General features: G+C 40.2%; 1 protein-coding gene across 5 annotated transcripts in view; it reads left to right on the top strand.

Moving 5' to 3' along the window:
- The window catches only part of PARN (poly(A)-specific ribonuclease), a 60,609-nt gene that overhangs the window by 11,304 nt on the left and 36,687 nt on the right, over positions 1–12,618 (top strand). For 3 of the 5 annotated variants that reach the window (XM_080354327.1, XM_080354325.1, XM_080354329.1), the window contains 7 exons: positions 485–541; positions 1,536–1,613; positions 2,778–2,821; positions 3,272–3,314; positions 5,577–5,648; positions 5,967–6,232; positions 11,998–12,053. In XM_080354327.1, the coding sequence (XP_080210453.1) occupies positions 485–541; positions 1,536–1,613; positions 2,778–2,821; positions 3,272–3,314; positions 5,577–5,648; positions 5,967–6,232; positions 11,998–12,053 (616 nt within the window). Of the gene's footprint in view, positions 1–484; positions 542–1,535; positions 1,614–2,777; positions 2,822–3,271; positions 3,315–5,576; positions 5,659–5,966; positions 6,233–11,997; positions 12,054–12,618 lie in introns of all 5 variants that reach the window. The other 2 variants (XM_080354328.1, XM_080354326.1) reach the window with 2 other exon arrangements.

Raw genomic sequence — 12,618 nt, 5'->3', positions numbered from 1 at the left:
AGGTTTACTTCCCTCATAGCAGCCCAGATGTTCCTGTGCTTTGCATTTGTGGCTGAAGTAGTGTCGATACCACAGCGGTGTGTTGGCTGCTGCTGAGCAGGGCTTGCACAATGTCTCTCTTCCACCCTCTCCTAAAAACAAATGGACTGGGTGGTGGGCAAGAGGCTGAGGAAGCTGTTCTGGAGTTCATCTTCCCAAGGAGCCTTTCAGCACATTGGGGAGGTGCCTGCACATGGGAGGTGGGGAGTGAATTCCTCTTTTTACTTTGCTTGTGCTCGCAGCTTTTACTTTTCTTACTAAACTATCATTATACTGATCCACAAGTCCTCCTGTATCTTCAAAATATTGACATTTCCTCTGTAGTCTGCTTTTGGTTATGTGTGAGAAACAGTTTGAGCCAAACTGGTGTGTCTGCCGGTTCGCAGGTACAGTTTTGACAGTATTTGGGTTTATATTTCACTAATGTCAGAATCTTTGCTTACAGGAAGAATTGAATGATGCAGTAGGATTTTCCAGAGTCGTTCATGCCATTGCTAATTCTGTAAGTTAAAATGATTTTTAATGTATCATTGGTTATAAGAAACAAACATAATTTAAAGAAAGAATTCTTTTGCTGTTTGATTTTGGAAGAGAAGGTTGAAGGGGCTTTTTGTTGTTGATGTTACTTTATGTTTTACAACAGTTGAGTATGGTAAGTTAAGTAAGCTCTTAAAATAAAGACACGAACAGCCTCGTTATCTGTAAGAGTTAACAATATCAATTTCATAGGGCTCTTAACAAGGTTCTCTTAACTAACTAAGCTTTGAGGGCTTTTCTTCTCTGTCCCAAAAGGGGGGTGTATGTGAGTGTGGGTGTGTGTGTGTGTATTTGGGTTTTTTTCCTACCAGTTAAAGACTTAATGAGAGAAGAGCATTTGGTTCTCCTATACTTACATAGTTTGAAATAGGCTATAGTTTGATGTTGTCCCCTTCAGCTCAATTATTTTCAGGTAGTTGTTACAGTCTGCTGATTAGGAAAAAAAGTATGTGTATTGTTTTCTTTAGAGAATGGAGGGTGCAGGGAAGCAGAGAAGGTTGTAATGTCAAATGAATCAAAGTTAACATCTGAAAAATGTATTGTCTATTTCAAGGAGGCACTTGGTTGTACAACACCTGGCATGAAAAGTTCTGCACTCTGAGATGCTGTGTCATGCCCCTAATAAATATTGTTTATTATAACCATAAAGAATATATTATGAGTTCTTGTACAAATTGTAAAATAAAAGGTAGCAGACTGAGAAATCACTTGACTCCTATCTGAAATAGGTTACATTTGGGTACCAAGCTGCTCTGGTGCATCTTCTCAACATTTCAAGCTGCTGCTGAAGCTGTGATGAGTGGTGGGGCAGAGGAAGAAGGAGCAGCTGCTCGGAGAGGATGCAGGGGTCTATGGGGCAGGCAGGGAGCGAGTGGGGAGGTGCCCTCTGCTCACCTCCCGGACGGGAACTTTCATCGCTCTGCTGGAAATGTAACTAACATTTCGTGTTCTGTTCACAGGGCAAGCTTGTTATTGGGCACAACATGCTCCTGGATGTTATGCATACCATACACCAGTTCTATTGTCCCCTACCTGATGTAAGTAATCTTCTGAGTGTTCAGATGATCAAATAAATGCCTTAATGTATTTGTCTTTAGTCCTATCTTGCCAACTGTCTTGTGAATGGAAGCATATGACAGTCTACTAAGAACAATAGAAAAGTATTTTAGAAAGAACACTTTTTACTTCTGGGCTACTGCGTTACCTCATGTAGAAAGCACAGTTGGATTGAATTCTTCTCCTTTATATTTTTAAAGTGCTCAAATTAAATGTTGGAATTGAATTGTGGTTTCTGCTGATGTCTGTTGGTCATTCAGAACCTGCTTGGATAATGGCAGATAAATTTAACCGACTTGTTAAGATACTGATTTGGAGCTTCAGCATTATTGTGTGGCATTTTTCCCCTTGTAATTAATGAAGTGGGAATACATGTTTTTGTATAATATAGTACAATTAACAGAATGATAAGAAATTTCGTAGCAGGATAATGGTGACTGGGGCAAAGAGGTGGAATGTCTGAATGAGCACACTTTCCTGACCATAGCAGGGCACTCCAACAGTTCATGGCTGCAATAGTCTAACAGTTAAGTTAAACTAAGCAGTGATTTGGCACTGAGGACATTGTCTGAAGAAGCCAAAGGTCTCATTGGAAGGATGGTCTGCGTGATGGCTGTGTTACTTGCAATCCTCATGTGTTTGTGGGTGTTGCGGGAAAGACTTGAATATGAAATGGTAGAAAGACACTAGGGACCTGTTCGGACAGTGTTGGGATGTCAGCAGTTGTCTGTTGTGCCGGTGCTTCTGACACCTGGATGATCTGAGCCCATAGTCAGTCGACTGTCCACTTGGGCTGCTTATATTCCTTTGGCACCTTAAATGCTGGGAACATGTAGGTAAAACTGTTAACGCGGCTGGAATTAGAAGTAGTTTAGGTTATATATGGGATAGGGAGCTGGAGGTGCTAGACCACTTCTCTTACACATCACAGACCAATCAGAACTAATTAGTCTGTAGTTCTGTGTAATTGCGGGTGACATTTATGGTAATGCTGACAAACACATCTCTAGTGAGGTGAGAGTTGAGTTGCTGTGTGCAATTTTAGAAGCTGATTGGATAAATGTAGCTATTCCTATTCTATCATCCCCAGACTGATAAACAGTTCACTTACTTGGATTTTATCTTTTGGTTTCATGTTAAATTAGGACCTCGGTGAGTTCAAGGAACTAACATCATGTGTCTTTCCCCGGTAAGTTCTTAATTCAACCTTTTGACTGTTTCAGTATTGTTTTAGCAAGCTGGTATTATTTGTCCTAGCCCTGTAACCTCACTGTTACTGGAAATAAAATGAGAAACAAGTTAGATAATTATAGTTTTTAGCGTCTCTTTTTCAAAAGAGCAATGCTATTGTTCTGCTTCTTGGCAGAAGATGCAGCATTGCTACTCTTGTTTTTAGCATCATGTTTTGAATCTGCACTACATTTGGAATCAAATTTATTTACTACTCATTGTTTGCATCTCTTGCTATTGCTTAGTTGCTGTGGAACAAAGCCAAGGAGTGTTTGGGCTGCTCTAAGATCTGAGAGCAATTTTTTGGTAGGGTAAAACTGCTTTTCCCAGATGATACACTAAAATATTTTTGAGGATTTGGCAAATTGGACGTTCTTGCATTTCAACTCATTTAGATCTTTGTTTCTAGGCTGTTGGATACCAAACTGATGGCAAGTACGCAACCTTTTAAGGTAAAGTAATGCAATATTATAGAATGATTGGGAGATAGATATTTTTCTCCAAAAAAACTAATTTGTTTCAATATACACTTCATGCAAACTAACAGTGTTTTCTGTGATGTTCCTTTTTTGTAGAGGAATGATTTTTCTTAACCCCTTATCTGAACTTACAACATTTTTAGAATAAAAATGTTTAGTTTTGTACAAGTGATTTTTATGCTTGTTGCAGTTTTAAGGTAAATTAGCAGCTTTGAATTCCCAAATGTGAACAGTTTCTCAGTTTTTTGCTACTTAAAATGTGATTAGCAGATTTTTTTTTTGGTCTTTTAAATTATCACAAGACTGCATGTCTCCTCAGGAGGAAACGAAAGTGTTACTCATGAAGAAATAGGACCTGGAAGCGGCTTGTAGAGTCAAACCTTTAGAATACTGGGAATGCTGATTTAGATTTGTTTAGGAAAAGGTGCTTGAACACCATCCTGAGGTTCTGTTGTGTCTTGCTCTTTAGTGTGGAGAAAAACCAACAGGTTTCTCTTAAAACCTCTTGTAACATGAGTTCTGTTCTTCCAAAGAAGTGTTGAGATCAGTGATCGTCCTTGTGCTTTCCTGTGTGCCTTTGGAGCGAAATAATTAAAAGACATGCTGACGAAGCAGCATCTGTCTGTCCGCACCTCTCTGACTTTAGAGCATTGCATAACACAAGATCTCATTAAAATGTACTTAGTAGATATCTCCAGGTTTGTCTTGCATAGTACTGTAGTAAGAATAGAGGCTTTTGTATTTCCAAAGATAATAATCCCTCGCAAGTTTGATGTTTGGTGCAGTTAGGTTGATATTTGTAATTTTTTACAGAAGGTGCTCAGGTTTTAGGCTGTAGTTATCAAATTGTGCTTTGAGATGCCAATATAATGCTTCATTTGAGCTTGTTCATTGTACTGAGTTCTCGATAACTTTTCAGACTGCAGACTTGCCGATAACTGTAAACAGCTGTCTTGATTTAGAGCTCCTAGTGGACAGCAGGATGATCATGAGCCAGCACTGGGCCCTTGTGGCCAGGAAGCCAATGGTACCTGGGGTGGGTTAGAAGGGGGTGGTCAGTAGGTCAGAGAGGTTCTCCTGCCCCTCTGCTCTGCCCTGGGGAGACCACACCTGGAATATTGTGTCCAGTTGTGGCCCCTCAGTTCCAGCAGGACAGGGAACTGCTGGAGAGAGTCCAGCGCAGCCACCAAGATGCTGAAGGGAGTGGAGCATCTCCCGTGTGAGGAAAGGCTGAGGGAGCTGGGGCTTTGGAGACAAGAGGAGACTGAGGGGGGACTCATTCATGGGGATCAATATGGAAAGGGGGAGTGTCAGGAGGATGGAGCCAGGCTCTTCTCAGTGACAGCCAGTGACAGGACAAGGGGCAATGGGTGCAAACTGGAACACAGCAGGTTCCGTTGAAATATGAGAAGAAACTTGTTTGGGGTGAGGGTGTCAGAGCCTGGCCCAGGCTGCCCAGGGGGTTGTGGAGTCTCCTTCTGTGCAGACATTCCAACCCGCCTGGACACCTTCCTGTGTAACCTCATCTGGGTGTTCCTGCTCCATGGGGGGATTGCACTGGATGAGCTTTCCAGGTCCCTTCAACCCCTGACATCCTGTGATTCTGTGAAATTCGGTCCTCAAAATTTCAGGCAACTTTAAGAAAGATTGTGTGACATTTTTGGCTTTTCTTTTGCTGCTGATTCTGCAGGTTAGTTTGGGTTTTTTTTTTCATTGTACTGATTGAAAAAGTGTATTCGATTACTCAAGAAGTTTGGTTTGAAGAAATTAATAATCTGTGTATATTTTGAGAGATTTTTTGTATGCACGTATGGACTCAGTGGTGCAACTCTGCTAATGTCAAGTGTAGGAGCAGCTTAAATGCCTTCAAGTATTATAGCCACTATTTGGGGTATTTTTCCTTGCTGTGAGTGCTGCCTTTTCCTCTGCCACACATACCCTGCATGGAACCAGATTCACATAGAAATATTACTTTGACATAATTCATCATCAAGAATTCTGAAAAGCATTAATAAATGCTTATGACTTACAGATATTATGTTGTAGGGAAGGCAAGTTAACTTTTTAAAACTTGTCTTGACAGACTTCTCCGGTGTGTTAGTTTGCAATGAAGCAATATATAAATCCTTAAAGAACACAAGGTGGCAGCGATAAATGCTCGTTTTACCCTGTTTGATTTCAGTTTCCAGGGAAAAAGTGCTTGGCATTGGCAATTGATGGTGTCTTTTCTTGCAGGAGATCATTAATAATACATCCCTTGCAGAACTGGAAAAGCGTTTAAAAGAGGTTCCATTCAGCCCTCCTAAAGTAGGTAAGAGTAGATCAGAATGGTCTTATTTCTGAAGTGTCTTCCTCCTTCAGAGCAAAGAAAGTGGTTTGGTTATTTTTGTTGTTGGTCTAAATGTAAATTCCCCCGTTAATATTTAGTGTTTTGATGAAAGGGACTTTAAAGATGGGCAATATACATGTAGTGCAGTTGCGTTTAGAACTATTTCTGGAAATCAGTGAGAATCACAGAAAATCCTTCCACTTTCTTTTTTTTTTTTTTCAGATAATAGAGAACTGCATGTGTTCAGGGCTTTAACTTCTGTGATCATGTCTTTACAAATTATCTTTTCTCCTCAGAAAGCGCAGAGGGGTTTCCAAGTTACGACACAGCTTCCGAACAGCTTCACGAAGCAGGATACGATGCTTACATTACTGGGCTGTGCTTCATCTCCATGGCGAATTTCCTGGGTATCTGCACAGGCTTTTTCAAACCTTTTCCTTAGTTCTGTCCGTAGCTCCTTGTTACATGTGGAATTTCTTCTTCATTCATCAGGTTCATTCCTCAGTCCACCGATAAGCCATGTGTCTGCTAGATCGGAACTCATTGAGCCTTTTTTTAACAAGTAAGTAGTTGTATTAAAAGCCCTGCTAACACACGGCAGTGCAGCGCTAGCCTTAGAACACGCATCTCTAGCCTCAGAAGCAATGGCTAACTGCGTTTTTCTTTACACTTCAGTTTCGATTGGCTTTCTGGTTCACGCTCGTAATGCTGCAAACGGGCCAGAATTTGTAAAGTAAATGCTTTTTCTTTTGAAAAGAAAGGTTTACTTGCTGCTGACTTCTGAAAGGGTGCTTAGAAGAGTACCTGAGCTGCTTTAAGGCCTTCTCCATGCCAGGGTTGAGAATATGTCTACAATTCAGAGAATTATTTCTGGAGTAAGCGTTGGGAGTAGTGGAACTGAAGGAAAGCTGGTCAGGTGTTCTTTACGTTGTAGGACACTGTCAGGAACTGGTGATGGTTAAACCGAGTACTCCAAACAGTCTGGACAAACTAAAATATCCCTACTACAATATCAATCCAAATAACACACAGCTGTTGTGTTAACATTATCAAGTAACACATTTTTAAGAAGGTGTAGTTAACATACACGATTGGTAGTTAATGGGATGATGCTGCAATTAGTGTTTTGCTTTTGAATTGGAACTTCGTGCAAATTATTTGAACAAATTGAAGTAAGACGTGAGAAATCCAAAAGTCTTTATGCACAGAATTGATTCTTTGCATATTTAATCTATAGATTTTACCTTCTGAAGCTTCTAACGACAGTATAACCTGTCACATAACGGGAAAGGATATTAAAAAGCAGCTAGTACTTTTGTTTAAATTCAGGAGAAATTCCATCCTTTAAAACCCTGTCATATAGGAGCTGGCAAAACTAATTATTTTAGCTTCAGACAGGCCACAGAAACGAGGGAATAATTGTGATCAGTGACTTTCAGCTTTTAGTGGTCTGGAAACCAAATAAGTATAGTGACAGCAATTAGGTGATTCTCTTGATACTAAGGTGTGAGGTATGTTCTAGCAGATGTTACAAATTGTATGTACATTCCTTAGATTGAACGTGGACCCGCAATGACTACTTGATTTGGATGTGAAGGTGATGACAGAACTAATCAGCACAGTTTGGTTTTACGACAGGATTTATCACAGGGTTGTTTTGTGTAACTCCAGCACACACTTGTTTGCCGGTGAGGAGATGCCATTGAGGGGCTTGTTTTTTAAATCATTAACCACAGTGGTTTCAGTTCTTTCCAGAGATACATACCTGCGATGAGTACAAACTGCAGCTCCTAAAATTGTCACAATTATAGATTAAATTTAAGCTTTTCAAGGTAATTGTATATTTTGAATGTGACGTTTCTCTCACAGAAACATTTCAAAGTTTTGAGACACACCTGTTTTGTCTGTTCTGGCTTCGGAGTTAACGCCGCCGAACTATAATGAAAGGGAAGGTTAACAGAAAATTGTAGGGAGAACAGTGCTCCTTTTCCCGCCCCTCACCATTTCTTAAGCAAGGACTGAAGATTACTGTTTACAAGAAAGTTCTGTCATTACCCGGAACATGTAGCTTCTTGTTTCAGAAAAGCTATATATTGCTTTTAGATCATGGAAACTTGGAAGGCTGGCCATGTTTTGCATTCACAAGAGCTTTGAAGCTTTGCTGTATTCTAACCAACATCTGTGAGCTCACCTTGGTGAGAGCTTGGAGCCGAGGCTGCCTCACCTTTTTCTTACCGTCAGCAGGCAAATACTTGTCTTTGTAAAGCTGAGTTGGGTTTCTTCTTTTGCTATAGTGCAAAATAACAAACCAGAATGAGACAAGTGAAATACCTGTCAGAATAGCTGTTGGCTACTTAAATCAACAAGCCTTTTGGTCTGTTCAGTGTGTCCTTGTCAGCCCAATCTCTGTTTCCAGCACTTGGTCTGTTTAGCACCTGTAAGCATCATCCAGGGCGTGAGGAATTTCCAGTGATAATATGTTAGGTCCCTAGTATGTATGTTGCTTCTGAGGCTGCTTTGCAGGAATGCTCTGGGCCTCCAGCTTCCTGCTGCGCGTAGTTCTCTCTAGTTTGCGGTCTAGCGGCTTTCCCTAGCTGAGCATCCTCTCTTCCTCCTGGAGAGAAGAAAAACTCTCTTCCTCCTTCCTCCAGAAGTCCTCCCTGATCCTGTGGGCAGCAGTCAGAGCAAGGAAACCTTTTCCTTGGTGCTGTAGTCATGTTCTTCAAGCAAAATACAAACTACAACATGCAAACAGTAAGCTAAACGAATGCAAGTTATGCTATTTGTCACAAAAGCTTTTCCTGAAAGAAGCTGAACAGAGTTTATTATAAGGCAGTTATTTAGAAGCAATGCTCTCAGTTTGAACTATTACCAAGATAGATCGCTTTATTATTCTTTGGGTTGCTTATAAAGTCTTAATTTCAAGATTGCAGAATACTAGGTGTTAATATTTAAATACAGTTTGGAGATTACACCTTTATGTGATTGGTGTGACTGATAGGGTTTTGGAAATGTTTTGTTTAAATAGACATCACTAAGATGAACAGAGGGAGTAAATTTCAAACTGAAAAATCGGGCTTTGATTTTTACAGACTTGTTTCAGTAGTTATTTTGACCTCTTTCATTATGTCAGCAAAGTTATGGCACTTCTGGCTTGCCTCTCAAGAGCATCAGCCACCATATAGGTTGATGGTCTTATAGGTTAATGATGAACATAGGTCAAATCTTTGGTTTCAACTTCTTGTAAGAGCGGAACTGATTAGAAACGGACTTTCCCCTAGGGTCACTTGGCTCTTCTAGGCATAATGCGGTGATTTATACGATAAACAACTCAATAAGACGCAAATTCCAGAAATGGATTTCTGTCATCTTTATGCTTAATTGTGTATACAACATCTTTGAAAAATCATGTTCGTGTGAACAATCTGTTGTGAGTAACCCCTGGTGAACACTTGGGTGAGATGATGGGACTCATTTTTCTGTAATACCTAAACTCTTATGTGTATAATTCGAATGTTATGCTGTTATATGCTTTGGAATTTGAAGTTTCTTGACCTGTTTTGTTTAGAGCAACATCTCTTCTTCCATATCTCCCTGCCCCAACCTACAAGCCCCTCCCAAACTTTCAACACCAACCTTATTTTGGATCCCTTTGGGTTGTTTGAATGTTGGTGGGGTTGTGTTTGTTTGCTTTTCTCTTTTGATGTAGCTGGAGGCAGAATGTGAAAGGTTTGTACAGAAATAAAACCACCATGTTTTATTAAGCTGAACAGCATGACGGCCTTTAGAAATAAAAATTCTCTTAGAAATCTGGACTTTTCCCTACAAAGGGATATTAGAAACCAAAATTTGTGTGGGAAATAACATTTTTTTAGGTTGGTCAGTATAGCTTTTCAGTAATTGTGAATGAATGTAGTGAAAAGCAATGTCATAGCTACAGCCTTGCAAATCTGGCTAATATAATATAAAGTAGGGTTCATGTTGTCATACAGAACAACCTTATTAGTTCAAATTTTCTGCAGATAGGCGAGGAATCCTCCAACCATAATTATGGATACTGAATTATGGATTATGCTATAACTCAGTGTTCATAATCTGTGTGATGTTAGTGCTACGAGATGCAGTTACTGCTTTAACGCACTTCAAGTGCACTTAAGATCAGTATTTATACCATCTTTTTATGGAGTGTGTGTATGTACTGTTTAGAGAAATAGCACTTTGACCAAACAAATACATGTAAGATTTGTCTCAGAGGATAAAATACTGATCTCGGTTAAATGCATTTTTTGGCCTGAGTCTGTTCTTGCTGTTGGCCACTGTCATGTTTTCCTCCCATGATAACACCTGGGGGCGGGCAGCTTGGCTAGTGTTCTTACCAGTAGTTGTACTGTCATAAAAATAAAGATGAAGTTGATTGAAGCTGCTACCTAGGGAACTAAACTAGTTATTTGAGTAGTAGCTGGTTCCAAGAATTGTGGGAAAGTTTTCTCTTCAGGTGGCTCAGCTTACACCAAATCTGCATTTTACATTTTTTTATTTTCTGTTATTTTTTTAACTTTTGCTGTCCTGCATAGATGACAGACAGTGAAGACTAAACGGTTTTTCCTAACTAGGTGAAATACTGTATATTTAGGCTTTGCTTATCCCCTGCTCTGGAGTCTGAAGACAGCTGTGGCTCCTACTAACAGTGACCTTGTCAGTATTTCGCATGAAGATGTGAACACAAATCGTAGGTAATCAATGGAACTGAGCCTGCAGTAAAGCCCAGCCCAGCAGCAGAGCCAGAGCTGCAGGTTCTTTTCTGCCCAGCCAGGGCAGATCCGACCCTGCCCAACATCTTCCACCACAGACAAAACAGCCACCTCCTGCTATTCCCCCTCGGAGATGTGTCCCCGACTCCCTGTTCCTATTCTCCCTCCTTTAATCTCAAAAATATGCCCTTGTGGCCCGATCACTGGCTCTCCTGGCTGTTGTTTTTGGGTGGATGGCTATTTTTTGTTCCTTTTTTGAGCAATAGCGCTGCACGTCCTGTCAGTATTACCCTGGATCTCTAGGAGATGTCAGAGTAAGGACATTTTTCTCTGTTTCCTTGTGTTCTGAAGGTGGATTCGTTCTCCAGGCGTCACCCCTGTCCCATTCAGTGTGATAATAAAGCCACAGCTATAGAGTGGGGCACCTAAGGCTACACATAAGTAACTCTGCCTCTGTTGTACAATATCTTCATTACTCAGTGCTGTGCTGGAATTGTTGAAGTTTCTAAGGTTAATTGATGCTGATGTTTCTAATTTTTATTGATGAAATGCCTTTTGGCTCCTGCACTGCTCAGGGGGCCACGGTGCATGTTGTACTGGGTATTCCTGAGACTCGGGAGGAGAAATTAGATGGGACAGTGAGTATCAGAGCTGGGACCACTTCACTCAAGACCCTCTAGCTCGATGCGTTTTCTCCTCAGTGGTGTTTAGTTTCATTTGGATTTTTTTCCTTCTGAGTATTTATAGTAAAACCAAGTTATCAGCTGCATTCCAGTAGACTTTTCAGTGACATAAGTAACCATAATGATGTGATATTCAAACTTCAAAAAACTAACAGTGAGCATGGTATGGAGGGGACTTACAGATCACTCTGCACACTTGGGATGTTTTTATCAGCTGTTTAGATCAGGTATTACTTAGTTGAAAACTGTAACTGTAATCTGATAAGCATTTTAGAAGCTTTTTGAAGTTATATTCTGACAATTTTAGGCGACTTAATTTGGAGTAAATTGTTTTAAGAGCTGCACGTGAGCTTCTATTGGAAGCGTTTCATGAGTGTTTTGAGAAGCTCTTCAGTTCCGTGTTAAAGCACAAAGGACTCATCCTGCTTATCTCCACTGAAGTGTCGTGATGGCTTGGGCAGTTCTAGGGCTTTCAAATCCATTCTATCTAAAAGCACAGTGCAGCGCACAGGAAGCGGGGATGTGTATCTAGAACGCCAGCTTTTGCACTGTCCACCGTGCAAGTGGCTCTTACTGCGTGCAGCTGCTACTTTCTAAATGGTCATTTCCCCACCTGCTCTAATTGTTTTCACCAGTAACAGTGTGAGTGTGGAGCTTCTTGTTCTGTTGAATCAGTAAAATAACTAGCATGATGCCAAGTAACTTTTTAATCTGGATATTTAGATGGTGGATTGGGCTTAATTAGAAGGTCTGTTTTAATACAGCTTAAGAAATGGTTGGGATGATTAATTCTGTTTCTTCAGAAACAACATCTAAATAAACCGTAGAAAGGAAAGGTTATTAAAGGGTCTTGGGCAGAGATTTGCTAATGGTGCTTTTCCATTTTGTTCCAGGCTATTTCTTATGAGAGTAATGGACATACCGTACCTCAATTTGGAAGGACCAGACTGTAAGTAGCTTATTTCATTGTAAACTTACTACCATTCTGACAAATTTCCTGCAGAAGGAAGTGTAAAGATGAATTGTCATGTATCTAAAGCATGGTAATCAGCTGTGTTTTTAACTTATTAGCCAGTTATCAAATGATCCAAACATCTCCTTTATGTGGAAAGAAACAGTAAAGCCATAAGTTCTTCAGATTTGACCTGAGAATCTTAATTATAAATGGGATCAACTAGAAGAGATTAAACCATTGTAACTAAATGTAACAGAGTTTGAAGTTAACAGCTTTATGGTTGAGTTACTATTCATATGTACCCTACAAGATACAAACCGGAGTCTTAACATCTTTTCGCCCTTTGCACTCACTCCAGCAGTAAATGCAGGATCCAAACTAGCAAATAGCAAATGGTTCTGCAAATCTTCTGGCTGCTTTCGTTCACAATTTGCGTGCAGCGGCACCTTACTTCAGTCAGAACAGCAGAATGCTTTTGCCCTGTGAGATTATGGTTACACAGACGGAAAAATATTACTTGACATATTTTTACAATTTAAGTTATCTCAGGCTACAGACC

This window comes from Nesoenas mayeri (assembly GCF_963082525.1).
Source record: "Nesoenas mayeri genome assembly, chromosome: 15".
Taxonomy (NCBI): domain Eukaryota; kingdom Metazoa; phylum Chordata; class Aves; order Columbiformes; family Columbidae; genus Nesoenas; species Nesoenas mayeri.
Note: the sequence above shows the minus strand (reverse complement) of the source record. Positions and strands in the feature narration are given on the sequence as shown.